The sequence below is a fragment of the Lytechinus variegatus genome, chromosome 4, assembly GCF_018143015.1.
Source record: "Lytechinus variegatus isolate NC3 chromosome 4, Lvar_3.0, whole genome shotgun sequence".
Lineage (NCBI taxonomy): Eukaryota > Metazoa > Echinodermata > Echinoidea > Temnopleuroida > Toxopneustidae > Lytechinus > Lytechinus variegatus.
In genome coordinates this window covers 34,523,141-34,539,179 of record NC_054743.1, presented here as the reverse complement: position 1 = coordinate 34,539,179, position 16,039 = coordinate 34,523,141, and the positions used below count along the sequence as shown (strand labels likewise).

The 16,039-nt window shown below is 37.6% G+C and overlaps 1 protein-coding gene across 1 annotated transcript; it reads right to left on the bottom strand.

Moving 5' to 3' along the window:
- Nucleotides 1–12,693: 12,693 nt before the first annotated feature.
- LOC121412670 lies at nt 12,694–16,039 on the bottom strand. Its single transcript, XM_041605444.1, has 2 exons — nt 15,295–16,039; nt 12,694–14,918 (listed from the first exon to the last, which is right to left on the bottom strand). The coding sequence occupies exons 1-2, from the start codon at nt 15,854–15,856 to the stop codon at nt 13,483–13,485; spliced, it is 1,998 nt and encodes a 665-aa protein (XP_041461378.1). The 5' UTR covers nt 15,857–16,039; the 3' UTR covers nt 12,694–13,482.

Here is a 16,039-nt window from a genome sequence, read left to right as displayed (position 1 = left end):
TATCTATCTATTTTTTTAACTTATCTATCTGTTAATTTGTTAATATTATTTGTCTCTCTCCCTCTTTATCTATCTAACATCTATCTATCTCTCATCTATCTATCTCTATCTATCCATATGTCTGTCTTTCTCTATTTCTATCTCTATCTATCTGTCTATCTTGTCTCTATCTATTTATCAGTCTTCTATATCTATCTTTCGGCAGCTTCTAAGTGTATCAATCCATCAAACTTCAATTTGTCTTTCCATTATAAGTATCTGTTTATTTTGATTTGTCTGTCATTCTATTCATTTAGTTAATAATTTATTATTAGAAAAAAAAAACTATCATAAACAACGCGACTGCAAAAACGTGTTCGGATTTCACTCCTGACTGCCACTCTCTCTGTACATGAAGTGCCGAGGAACTCTGTGCTCTGATCAGTAACTGTGCAAATTGCATGCGGTGGTGGACTCGCCTGTGTCGCACGCTGCATGCAACCATGTCCAGCGTCGTGTGTAGACTCTTCACTAGTCGCTTTTTGACTACTTTTCCGGAAAATGCCTTCGCCAGGGTGTAAAACGGAAACGCGCGGACGGCGGGGGGGGGGGGGTGAGGGGCATGCAATTTTACGCACCCCCGCACTCACCCGTACCACTCATATTATGGTTGAGTGGTACGCGGGGACGTGCCGCTTTGAATACCCCCCCTTTTCAGACCTAAATTTCAGTTCTCTAGCATCTAGGTTTTACAAAAGTTCCGTTCATAAGCCACCCCAATCAGCTCCCAAGACCCCTGTTACGAAACACCTCCGTTCCCAAGCCCTGCCAAAATTTTACACCGCGAGCCGTGAAAATCTACTGTATCCCGGAACGGAGAGCAAGCTACACGCACGGCTCCATCAAACCAAAGGTCCTCATCTACGAGCGCGCGCGATCGCAGTCGTTACGGTACAGTGTGCCGTTCCCATGACCTCATTTTCCCCGCCCTGTTTGATTTGATTTAGTTCCGTGGACCCTGTTTTTCACACGGCCAGGTACATTTTTAGTTCCCAAGACCCCGTATTTCTCCCTTGTAGTCAGTTCCTTAGACCCAAATTTCAGTGTTTCGCGAGGCACACCCCCATCAAAAAATAATTTGAGTGCTACCCCGCCCCCCTCCCCCATCAGCTATGTATGCTTTGCACGAACTCTTATCGTCAAACAGCTACGATATGATAGCGCAGCTGACCGTTTGCGGAAGCTGTGGTCAGATAGGCCGAAGAATTTCATTTACCCCCACCTAACTTCAAGTTTTGCGTTAGTTGTCATTTAATTCATATCGTCAATTGTCCAATGGTTGTACTACGTACATCGAATACTGGTCGACGAAAAGAAAAATACCAACAACATATATATCGATACCGGAGTGTTTGCTTGCTGACGTTTCGTGTAATCATCGTAATCGTTTGTTTGTTTTACATAATTTTTCAACATGCACAAAAATACAAATTGACAGAATATAATGTTACATTGATAATGATAATACACCGTAGGGACTAAGCATAAACAAAATACATTTGATATGATTTTACATCTTGAACAAATGAGAACACAATGAAAATAATTACATTCAGGGTTTAACAAAGTAATTGAATTGAGTAACGTGAAATGAATTTTGAGGAACCTTTTGTGGCGTGCGATACGTCGAAAACTAAACAAACCCAAGAATCAGACCGAGTCCCTGCCTAATATACAATTTAATACAGAATAAACAGTGATTATATAATTGATAATAAAATGGATTGAAAACATGTCAATCAGGACATTAATAAATAATATATGTCTATCGTATCCATTGGCGGCGGAAGCCAAAAATAATAGGGGGTCCACCTGAAATTTTGGGATAGACACAGGTAAAAAAAAAAAAAAAAAGGCCATCAACATAAATTTTAGGGGGGGGGGGGCGTCCCCCGTCCTCAAATTAGGCGGCGGAAGCGGGGGCCGGGGGACATGTCCCCCCGCCTATCATGCCTATGATCGTATCAGATTTCCAAACAAACATATAATGTTAACTTGCATTACTGTAACAACTAACAGAGATGTATATGACTGGGTTTATCAAAAACTGAGAGTGACCTTCAAGGTCATAAACTGTATAATCTCAGTTATGTATTGATTGCCATAAATTCCACTCTTTGGAAAACAACCTTCATAATATAAATGAAATCAACTACGGCTTTAAATGCGCTTCTGTTTACTTCTTTATGTTTACATGGTTTATGACAATGCATTCATCACGTTCCCGAAGGCGCCAAATTCAAGTTTCTTCCTATCATACACAACTACGCCACGTACGACTGTACGCTTTATATTACGTAATGCATAGACGGTCTACACGGATACAAAATTTCATGCAACTAATTCATTCGGCCTGAAACTTTGACACATAAATTTTATTACTTGAAAACCATATTTCTCTGTGCCACTCGGTTTAAATGATAACATAACTAATAAACTTTAAGATAATGACATAATACTCACGTCATTGGGTTCGTATCACGAATTAAAACAAATTACACGGCAACTATGGAAAAGCGACAAGCTTCCCATGACCAGCCATAATAGCAACACGCCCTCAATCGGTAAATTCAAATTACTTCATCGATTTACGAGATGAATTAACCAATTGAAATATTATAAAAACTTCATCCTGTACACAACACTATCAAAATCATATTTTTTGTAATCATAGGTTCCCAGAAAATAAAAGTGATTAAAACTCCTTACGCAATGAAGAAAATATTAAGAAATTATTTATTTATTTATCTATTTATTCATTTATTTATTTATTAGAACATATTTAATCAGGTACAAAACATCAGTATAAAACTGTTTTTCATCAATGACCTGATGAAAACATAAAGAATAACATAAATTATCACATCATACATGAAAATATAGTCAAAATCTAAATCAAAGATAACAATACTTAGTAACATAAATAAACAAATATTGTTACTTAAATGGTAACATTAATCAAACTAAAATATTTTAAATTATTAAAAGGAACAGTAACTAATTTATTACTACTAATTGTATAATTTATTCGCTGATAAAAACAATGAACAATGAAATAATCCTGGCACAATAGAAAATCGAGTGAAAAAAAAATGGCAATCAGTTATAAATGTATGTCTAACTATAAGATATCAAAGGGTTTATATGAATACATTATAGTGGTCATTCCCACCCTTTCACACGGTACCAAAATCGTAATTTCAATGATGATTCCAGTGAAAAATAATCCTAATGCCGAATTTGTAGCACGTGTGAAACCAAACTAGAATCACAAACGCTAATCACAATCACGAATTCAAATTCTACTCCGGAGGTGAATTCCAGTTAAGTTTCACTCAAATTAATTCCACATGTTCAGAGAGGAATAATTAAAACTTTATTTCGCATGGTAATGAGGAGAAAATCAAATTATTTTAACTAAAATTATATTAAATAAAAATCAAATTAATATTTTAAATATTTCATTTTAAAATATTTCGTATACTGCATAATAAAATACAAAGAAATAGTAAGATTGAGGTTTTATAATTTCAGTTCATAACAAAATACAATCAAAGTAACAAAATATCACAATGTATACTGTGTCAGTCATGGCCTGGACCTTCTACAACAAATTAAAAGATATATTAAATAATGAGCTATAGTGACTTTTTCTAGTAAGTAAATGAAAAGAACGCCATATGGGAGACAAGCCCCTGTAACTTTGTTTCCTACTAAATGAACAATAATCTGTGAACAACTGTTGAAATATAATGCAGAGTTGACAGTCCTGAAAACATGTAACAAAATAAACACTAAACAAATATCAAAAAGTCATAACGAAGGAGTGACACAATTAAAAAAGGAAAACAGTGAGTGGGTGGTGTCATCAGTCCCTTCATTTGCATACCGAACAGGGTCTGCATATAACTCATTTGTAAAATTAAGCGAAACTTGAAAATGTCATAACTTTCTTACATTACATCCGATTTCGTTGAATTTTTCATTGCTATCATGAAGCTAAAGCCGGGGTAATAATAGCAGGGCCCGCTGGGAGAACAGTTTTCGGAACTGAAGTGGCTACCCTGGGTAAATATGCCGCTTTTATTATTATTATAAGCTTGTTTGATTTTTTTTCTTCTCATTTTTAAAATTAAAATCAATGATTTATTGGGGTGAACTTGTCCTTTAACCAATGAACGTCCATATCTCGTAGGTCCGTGTACGACACTGGCGTAAATCCCGGGGGGGGGGGATATATCCCCCCCACTTTTCGAGGAGGGGGGGGGGTGGCCTGTACAAACATCCCCCCACTTTTTACGGAAGAAATGAAGAAAAAAAATCACAAGAGATAATTGTTTTGTTGGTGAAAATTCTTCCTAAAATACCGCTTAACAAATAAAACAATATCATTGGATCATAAAATGCAAATAAAGAGCCAGTTCACCATTTGCAAACGAAATACTTTTGTCCTTATTATAACATTGAAGAGAAACCCCCGTTTCTTCCAATTCATCAATGTTGGGGTTTTGGGGATGGATTAAGATGGAATGTCAAAACATTTTGAATGTAATCTCTAATAAAACCATTAAACCATCATGGGTAAAAAAGATAACAATATCAGAGGGGTATTTGCCATATGGACATACAGTGGCGTAACTACCGGGGGGGGCATGGGGGCACATCCCCTCCCCCATCGGCTGACCAACCCCCCCCCAAAAAAAAAAACTGGGAAAAGGAGAAATGAGGGAGAAAGGAAGAGAAACGTAGTGGGAAAGAAGAAAATATAATTCATTATAATGTTATATTATAATTATTCATGTTACATTACATAAGAAACATTTTTATCATAACTTTATGAAACATAATTTGCCAAGGGCCTACGTCTTCATTGTTCCTGGTGCTCGCATTGTCTGTTTAACAAGATATATAATCCTGTTGTACTAAAACATCACGTTTTCAAGTCAATATAAACCAAATATATTTTCTAGCACCTGAGTTATCATATATTGACATATGCTTCTTTTACTTGACTCAAAAAGTGATTGCCCCATGTTAAGGTCTCCGTATATAAACATTTCCTGTCCGTGATTACGTTCGCATTAGTGGATTGGTGAGATATGTCTGCTCTTCGTGAATTCCTAAAATCAGTCCTTAAAATGTCCCTTCTTCTGATCTGAATACGAAAAATTTTCAGCTCGTGCTTCGCGCTCGCATCATTTGGTTAATGAAATACCTATATGGTCCTAGTTAATTCCTACAAAGAATCCTTAGAATGCCCCACTTCAGGTCTGAATTATCTAAATTTTCAGCTCGCGCTTCGCGCTCGCAATATTTAATTGGTGAGATGCGTATGATAATCATGATTGCAATGACTACAAAGAGTGTTTCATGTGTTCAGATGTAATTCTAAGAAAATCAGCAAGCGCTTGGCACTCGCATTAGATGACTATGGTGAGATATGCATACTCTTAATGGATTCCTAAAATATATTCCTTAAAATCTCGCTGTTTGTGGTCAAAATATACGAAAATTTTAGCTCGCGCTTCGCGCTCGCATTGTTAAGCAAGACAGGTACCTATCATGATTACATAAATTTGATTATAATGTCCCTTTTTAGATGTGAATATAAAAAAATCAGTGCGCGCTCACACAGTGATTCAAAAAATTTGCTGGTGCCCCCACAATGCCGTGACCCACGGAACGCCAGTGTGGACATATCAATGACAATTCCTTGCATATCTAAAAACATGATTGCAAAAAAAATGCCAAAATATTTCAGTCATCCCCCACCCATCAACACGGATTTACGCCAGTGGTGTAGGAGATGTATGTGTACTTGAGTTTTTTTCTCAGACGTGTATCAATCAGATATGATTATTTACGTCTGAGACCGACCTTTAACGTCACCATCCGAAAGACGTGACCAGGGCTCGAACCTCTGCATCAATTTGTAACTTCCCCACAGCTTGGATTACAGGCGCACGCCACAACGCCCTACTCCCCGTGTAGGAAATCTTATATATGATCATTTTATACATGTTTATATCTAAAATTGAGCACAATTAGCATGGTTATACCTTGGTCACATTTGATCTACGGCGGCCGTACGGCGAGTCGATAACAGCCGTTTTATTCATTTTTATTCAAACCACCTATTTGTAGCTGGTCAAAAAATATTAAAAACGGCTGTTTTCGACTCGCCGTACGGCCGCCGTAGAGCAAATGTGACCAAGCCATTAGTGAATAGATTAAAATTTTGAGCGTATGTAACTGCACATGCACTTCCCCACTTTGGCGATTAATGATTGTTGCATTGTCAATTTATGATACTATGCATGAGGAGGGGGTGTATGTGGTGCCAGAGGGGGGGGGGGGTGTTCTGAGCCCCTAGCCCTATATAGACTGCTGTTTAATTATGACAAAATCCAAGGTGAGGGAACACGCCTCACCAAATCGCTACAATGACTATCGAGAACATGCCGTGGCCGAGTGGTCTAAAGCGCCTGACTATACGCGGAAAGGCCGGGGTCCGATCTCCGGCCGCGGCACCTATGCCCGTGATCAAGGCATTTAATCGACAATGTTATTTTATCCTGCATTCAAATAAATGGAAATGCTATACGCATTCTTGGTAACAAGGTGTGCTCTTGTTTAAAAAAAAGGGGGGGGGGAAGGGAAAGGAGGACCAGAGCCCCGTTGCATAAAAGCATGGAGGTAACAAGAAAAAATCTCCTTGATAAAAGCTACTGTTATATAGTAGCTTTTGCCATCCAACGGTAAGTACCATGGTAATGCTGATCAACAGCAAATCAAAATCAAAGATTCCATGCAAGTTATCATTGATTGGATGGCATAGCCTTTATGCAACGGGTCTAAGGTCCTTGTAAAGAATATACATTGCTTTCTCATAAAACAAAACAATGGGCATGCTTTAATCATTTTGTTTGAGAATCGTTTAATGTGTATATATATATAGACATAGCGGCGATAAAATCTTGACTGAGGAAAATTGATCACGATGCCATAACAGCTCCCCCGGGATGTTTTATGCAACAGCACACTTTGCACCTTCAGGTGGAGTTGCCAAAATGTGTAGTTCTTATACTCTGTGCATTTATGTTGTTGTAAATTTACCACAATGTGTATAGGACATTTACGGCACATTTTGGTAATCTCAATTGAATCTAATTCAATTCAGTATTAATTCGTTTCCAATGAAATATAAAAAATGCCATATCTGAATTCTAGGTATTAAATCCGAATCATGAGCAAGATGAGTATTCTTTTAATGCGGGTAATACTACTACTACTACTACTACTACTACTACTACTACTACTACTACTACTACTACTACTACTACTACTACTACTACTACTACTACTACTTCTACTACTACTACTACTACTACTACTACTACTACTACTACTACTACTACTACTACTACTACTCTTACTCCTCCTCATACTACTACTACTTCTACTACTACTACTACTTCTAACTCTTCTACTACTACTACTGATGATGATGATGATAATAATAATGATAATAGTAATAATAATAACAATAATAATGATAATAACAATAATGGTAATAATAAATAATGGTTATAATAAAGACGTTCAATACGAAGAGATGACAAGTGGGCACTTAAATGCTAATTCTCAACTCATGCTTGCTCGGCATGTGCCAGATATATGGACCTGGTTATCGAAGCAACGTTTTAGATTCTCATGGGTTCCGTTCGGACTGGTCGACATTTATCAGGCGTGTGGACAGTGAGGATTGCTTGAGGTATTCTTACCTTGCACCAATGATCGGCAGACGCGTTGAGGAAGACGGCAATCATCGATGCCCATGATACAGTGGATTTCAAGATAACAACGACGATATAAAGGCGTTTCTGGTACCGTCCAAACTCGCCAACGTCTTTTAAAATATCGTCGAATTTCATTTCTTCCCAGTTGTGTGCGGAGAATAAAATGCCAGAATTTACAGGTGGATTTTCCCATTCGAAAGAGATGTAACTTTTCCTAGTTATCAAAGGGAGGGATAGATAGTATCGGCGTACTCATCGACTAACTGATTTCTACTGTTTGCAAGGCACAAAACGAAAACATGCACGTTACTCTTATCCCCACTTTAGGAGCATTTGTTGATTCTCGACGGTCATTAATTCGATGTATTCATTAGAGCGGGCCGGCTGGCTGATCTGATGACGCTCTATACATCGCCAACCAGTTTTGCCAAAACAAATATATCTAAAAAACATTCCATTGCCTTTTTTGGTTGACTTACTCAACAAAAGTTGGGTATGGAAACTAAAAAAGACAATGGACAATGACACGTACCCCTGGAGTCCTCCTAGTCGTTTTTTTTACAATTTGTATATTGCTATTGTAACATTCTTATAAATAAAATATTAATGTATATAGATGTTCAAATGGTCTCTCTAGGTCGCGTGGAAGAAAATATGGTGAGTGTTAGCTCAAATGAAGTGACTCAAACTAAATATAAAATATATGTTCGAACAATTGATACATATAAATAAAACAAGCTCTTAATGAGGATTCTGGCACTCCCCTAGTCAGGCCTCAAAGGGCAGGGGCGCAAGCTATAGATTGTTGTCCAAAGACTATACAGTGCGTCCCACAAAAAACGAAACCGAGATTTATCGATGATTTATCATAACTTAATCACAAATACAATAGACAAATGACCTACCATTTTAAAGCTTAGAATCTCCTCTTTCATTTGGAATTACTTAAATTATTTCTCATTCACGCATGAGTGAGCAAAAACAATTTGAAAAGGGGATTCCAAAAAGTCACTTCGCGGGCCGTATCTGGGTTTTAAAAAGAAAACCACATTGTTAAAAAGTTCAATATCTGCTCTTTAATTTGATACCTCAATTACAGAAAATGGTCAAGGAATAACAAAGTTCTGGTTATTTGAAATAAGGCTTGAATTTCAATTATTTCATAAAATGAAGAGGTTTTACAGGCTACCGTTCAAACTCACTCGACGCTCCGTTTTGTTGACGATCAGCCATGCATTAACTTCTGTGGGAAACTGGTGAAAATACGTTTATTTACTGAAATTATGGAAATACAAGCATTGTTTCGAGGGATCATAACTTTTTTACTTCTTGACCATTTTTTGTGATTAAGGTATGAAATAAAAGAGCAGATATTGAACTTTTTAGTCATGTGAATGGCTTTTTGTCATTTAGATACCCCCGCCCAATGAGTTTTTGGCATCCTTTCTTTGAATTGTTTTTGCTCCTTCATGCGTGGATGAGGAATAATCTAAGTAGTATCAGTTGAAAGAGGAGATTCTAAGCTTTACGTTGGTAGGTCATTTGTCTATTTTACTTATGATTAAGTTATGATAGATCATCACTAAATCTCGGTTTCGTTTTTTCTGGGACGCACTCTATAGGAATCGACCCGAGGGAATAATATATCTTTTTATTTATTTATTCATTTTTCTTATTCACTTAGAGGAGATGCTCACCCATTGGAACTCATCAATGGGAACTCTGTATGAGCACACAATTATAGCAAAGGACAGGTCTGGAATATAAAGAGTCATAAACCAATGAACTAGAAAAACTAATGAATGGTAGAGAATTACCCTGAGGTAATATATTGTCCACCCAAAGAAAAAAAAATGGAATTGAATTGATAGAGAAAAATAAACAAGCATAACGCTGAAAATTTCATCATGATCGTATGTAAAAGAAGAGAGTGCTAAAGCCAGGGGGAATAATTTTAATAGCAAGGCCCTCTGGAAGAAGTTTTCGGAACTGAAGCGGGTACCCTGGGTAAATATGCCGTTATTATTATTATTATTATAGTAATGACATTTTCAAGTTTCGTTTATTTTTCGCAACACAATTATATGCACAACTCAGTGATGTTCAAATGAGAGAGTCGATGATGTCACTACTCACTATTTCTTTTGTCTTTAATTGCTTGAATTATATACAATATTTTAATTTTTGCAAATTTGAGAATAAATACCAAATTGACGGAACCACAAATTTTTTGAATAATGGTATTTCCACAATGCAGGGAATGAGAAGAAAATTTGATTATTATACATTTCATATAATAAAATCCAAAAGAAATACCGAGTGGGTGATGTTATCAGTTCCCGCATTTGCATACCGACGAGGATGTGAATATAACTGTTGTACATTGGAATGAATATTTTACTCTTACATAATATTCACCCAATTTCCAGTACACATTTAGCTTAACACACGCATTACTGATTTGGCCTTTAAAATGTATAACTTGTTTATGCATTTATTATTGTAGAAATATATATTTTCCTAACAATCTGATTTTCCAACTACGATATTGTAAGATTATCAATAAATACTTATTTTTAAAATTGAAATGTATGTAAAAAATAAATCATTACAGTACGCAGAACAGGAAAGAGAGCAGTACGTTACACTCATTAAATTTGGTAAACCTACATTTTTCCTTTTTACTGACAATCTTCACATAATTCACCAAAACTTGTCCACAAAATCCTTCAATTTTACTTTAGAAAATGCAAAAGGGCCCACACGACAAGCACGGTTTCTTTTCATCACTACCATCATACAAAATAATGAATATCAAGATTTTATCATTTGGATGGATTTGTACTTACAACATTGGCTTGTTATCTCATAAAAATAATAATTTTCATCCTTATGCGATATCAAACGTACTGGTAATGAAAATGACTTGATGTAAAAAAAAATCACAAATTTGCTTTGATATCAAGTTTCCAAGATTTCAGTGCTGCCCTCTACGACATACGGAATCTACGAGGTTCCCATTTTATTTGATTACGTTTAATTATGTGTGTGTGCACACCTAGTTACAAACAATGCGTAAAGCATTTCCATTTATTTGAATGCAGGATAAAAGAGCATAGGTGTCGTGGCCGGGGATCGTACCCTGGACTTTCCATGTATAGCCAGGCGCCTTAGACCACTCGGCCACGGCAACTCCACCTTTTTTGAAGAAAGATACACCCTTCTGGCTACCATCTACGGGTCATTTTTGACTTCTGCACTGATTTCTCGTATCTTCATTTAAGGACCCATACCATATTCAAAATTGAAATAGACAAATCATAAACAACGAATTACTGTTAGTGGCTCAAACATGGAATAGTGTGTTTGCAGCGCTTTGTAACCGAAAGGACAATGCACTATATGTAAAATATTTATTCGATTGGAAATTTAGAGCTTGTTAACTAGAAAAGACGGCAATATACAGTTATGCATTTTAACCAGTGGTATTTTGCCTAATAATGGCTTTACTGCAGTGGCGTTATGAGCTAAAATAATTGAGGGGCTAGATATAGCATAACGGGCAAAATTTATGAAAAAGAAGTTGCAAGTGAGCAAGCAGATAATGTGGTTCTATGACATTTGCTCCGGCGACAATATGTTCCGATGGACAATCTGCACGTTAGGCAACACAAAATAACCCCCAAATACTGAACAAATCCTAATCATTATAATAACATTAATCTGAACAAAACCCTATGTTACAGTTTTCAATTTCTAATCCTAACGCTATACCTTCTGAGATATTAGACCGGAACAAACGCCATGTCACCCAAAAGGTTGACAGTCTTTTATTACAAAAATCAAATTTTATGATAGATTTTCACTGGCCTGAAGTTCATACAGGGACACGTGTTAGGAAGGATAGGAAACTCAAACACAATGCATTCAAAAAATAATTAAATAAATAAACCATCCCAATCACTGACGTAGCATTCCATGGGGTTCCATATTCCATGTGGCGACCGGACGATAACCCTTTGGTGCGACTGATAATAAAAAAGCTTATCTTTGAAATATAGTTTCATCTCTATTTCGAACAATGAATTATGGATTTATCATATTTTATCATTTATATCATAACCATCAATAATATGGAGAACGGATTATCCTGTAATTCATTCATACATCAATTCTAAGATTTTTGAGAGGAGAGTGTGGTATGAATATATTGAGTTAGCTATTGAATTATCATTCACGTAGGCCTATATCACAGGACTACTGTTAGTATTCAGCTCAAAATGGCATCTTATGCTGGCCAGGGGCCCGTCTTACAAACAGTGGACTATGGAAAGCCAGCAAAGTCAACATGTAAAATGCATGTTTGCTGAAAAAATTCTGGATATGAATGTATCCAAAACTTCATTGAGTTCTTGACAATTTGATGTGCTCTTCTTTGTTTTCATAGGAAATTTTACAAATTTCCTTCAAAGAAATTATGACACTGATGGATTTCCATAAAGTAACTTAAAAAAAAACAAGCTCACACCAATAATGCACATAACATTTCCATTTATTTGAATTTGAAAGCATGATAAAAGAGCATTGTAGAATAAATGCCTTGCTCACGGGTATCGCTGCCGCGGATCGAACCCCGGACTTTTTCATGTATAGCCAGGCGCCTTAGACCACTCTGCCACGGCACCTCCACAACGATTGATTGGATCGATCGCAACTCTTTGGAAGAGTGAGCTCAGATGTGAGAAGTTGAGCACTTGAGGTGGCGCTATAACACTTCTGATTCGTTTTTGCATTAACCATGTTAACATGGATTACAAGAGTTCAGAGAAAAAATTGAAATCACTGGTCGATATAAGAGCAGTGCTCTCTTATGAAAAATTACACGGTGATAAACAGTAATATTAAATGACAAGGGTGGCACAGTGTAGATTTCAGCCTACTTTATGGCTGGGATCTTTTTACTGCGGTGTATGGTCCACGTACCCACCGACTCTTATGAACTTGTTAACAGAACACCTATCACACAATTAGCTTTTAGGAAACCTTTATTGTTGGTCTAAAAGTGATTTCACATTCCCATGGCGGATGTCATGGTATTTTAAGTTTATTACGTTTAGAAACACTGCAATTTTGGTGAATTTCAATAAGCTTGTTAAAAATGTCTAAGAATTGCCAATGGAATGGACCTAGCCCCTATTGGAAATAAAGAACATTTTCTTTGCATTTGTGAATATATTTTCACGGGAATATCATCTTTTATTAAGTGTTATGTTCTACAGCTTCTATAAGTTTATAGATTGAGGCAAAGAAATAAAATTTGATGAGAGGTGGACCAAACCCCTTTTGGAAATAAGCTCTTCAATTGTTTGTGGAAACTGGCAAGTCTTGGCGTAAACGTCAGAGTAGTAAACACCGTTTTGCAGGTGGTGGTTGTCGTCGCAGACTAGTTGAAGTTGAAACGGGAGATACAGCGGCATTCATTAACCTGATTTAGCATTTTCTACTGAAAAAATAGACACACTTCGTATTACCGCTGTCACTCGCTTTCACGTTCGTCATTACCTCTAATTGTTGATCGCCAATATGATCACGATTAAGAAGCTGTGTCACCATCTTTATCATTCCAAGATTAAAATGAATCTTGCTAAAAATAATCGTGATATTCATGGTGTAAAGGAGAAGAGATCGATTCTCGATCATCATGATCATAATGGTCGTTAGAATGTGAAAGGGCAGTGCTATACTCATGAGTGAGTGGAGGGGTCGGAGGAGTCATCGAGAATGATGGTGGCAAAGCGAAGTTCTGGTAAGGTTGGACCGAGTCATTACCAAGATGGCAATCAGCTCTTTGTGGCGGCCAAGATATTTCATCGGGGAGCTCTTCGTAACCACTTCCCTTCAGGTCCATATCGTTGTTAAACCCAGAAGCAACTGCAAAGGCGAAATGCTCACCCTCGTTCCTTTGATCGTTATCTGCAGCGTTCGTTTCCAATTCTGGATATGCATACTCATCCAGTGATTCATCTGAGGCGGTTTGTCTTTCATCTCCATTCGTATTAAGGTCTAAGTCAGTATGATCGGATGGGCGTCTGGATTTTATACTGAATGTTATGACTTTGGAATCATTAACAGGGCTCCAGTACCGGCTCCTTGCTAAAGTACTAAAAGTGACCCAGGCAAAGATCAAGAGTGCCAATGAGGCACATATACCAATGCTTATCACAAGCCACAACGAACTTTCAGAAATGTTGGAAGAGCTTCGATCATTAGGGGCTGGCTTCGGAGAGGACTGCAAGAAGGAATGATCGGTTGTGAAATTGATCGTTTCAGTACTTGCGCCCACCATATCACTGAAAGTGCTCCAGACACGAGTAATGTTACCATCGTAGAGGGCGTCGCATACTACCAAGTGGAAGGTTTGGTCAACACGATAGGTCGAGTGTATTTCTTGTTGATGATTGGGCGTAATGTCAACGGTATCTGAGATTCCTTGCTTTATACCATCTATATACCAAGCAAAAGTGGGTTCATCATTCATGCCATTCCCATTGTATCTCACTGAACATCTAAGGAGATATTCATCACTCTCCGGGTCGGAATGCAACCGGAGTGATACTGTAATGCCCTCTCGTTCAGCAGAAGCCTTTCTTGAATGTTGGGAATACGATTCAGAATGGATTGTAAGGTTTGCATGAGCTTCTCTGTGGACGTCTTCCATGCACTCGACCCGACATGTAACTTCTATCTTCTTCTCTAAACTTGACGATTCGTTAACATTGATGATTAAACTGTCGTTATCACTGTAACACCCTAGAACATTTGGTTGGCATCCCCACGTGTAAGAGCAGGATTGACGATAAAGACCTCTCACGTCGCACCAATATTCAACCTCGTTTACAAACCCAAAGCCCAGACTGGTGTTTCCGGGAATTATTCGTGGTTGCTGGACAACCCTAATAAGACCAATGACGCATGGGTTTGCCACCAATTTATCCCAGGGTATTGTTGCTTTACAATAAAGAACGAGTCCATCCAACTGCCGGTCCCACTCTAGAGAAGAGTTGATGGAACGATGAATACCTGCAGTGAAGGCGGAAACATGAATTTAATGAATTAATGTTGATTAATCATTGCAAATAAATGACCGGGGCGTCGCGAGTACATTTTTATTGGGTGATGGATTGGATGTAAGACATTCTTGATGATGCCGGCAATTTCTCTGAATGCTAAGCCTCATATACAGGCATGCAAACAATTTTTTACATCAAAGATTATATTGCTCACAAAGGTGTTTTAGGTAGCACATCTTAGCACTCCATAAACCCCCTTTTCTCGGTTAATTTTGTTACTGTGAAAAATGGAAATCAAGCATCGGTCATCGCCTCTCCCTAAATGTAGCAACAAAACTTGAAACCCGTGTATGTTTTGGTCAGTTCCCCATTTTTTTTTAACTCACCGTCATCATAACGTCTGGAAACAATACCGGTTTTTCCATCTCTTTGTAGGAACCTCCATTTTAGCTCAGGAACAATGGGTTCTCTCAACGTCTTACAGGAGATGTCAACCGGTGGGCCTCCCTCATACAGGTGTATCACCTTGTCTCCATCGGACGACCTGTGACACTCGGATGTCCTCGCCAGGGGCGTGCCAGAGACCACGGACTTGGCGAACGCTACCAAGTTCGATCCTCCTCGAGCCGTTGTGTGGTTCACTTCGCAGAAATATAAAGTTGTGAAGTCAACGCCTGGATTCCACAAAGTCAGTGAAGAATTTATTGTACGTCCTTCGAATAACGTTTGTTTGGATTGAAGATGACTAGCCGGAGCACCATGTGAAGTGTTACTCCATTTGATCGTATAGAAACGGTGGTCAACATCGGTGACAAGACATTGAAGGGTTACGGTTTCCCCTTCAGAAATAATGGCGATTTCCGGCGTAAGGAAAACGTCCATCTCACCGTTACTTATACCATGTAAAATCCAAGTAAGTAAAATCATCATCAAATCAGTTTTCAACATACTGACCTTCGAGAGCGCATGCAGGAACGTTGTACAACGAACAGTCGCATATAGATATAGTTACGGGATTTGTAAACTCCGAGATATACATTGCTAATAATTGAAAGTAAAGCATCTATTGTTTTCGATAAACAACTAAGATGACGAAAATCACATTATCTAAATGCGAAAGACCCATATGAG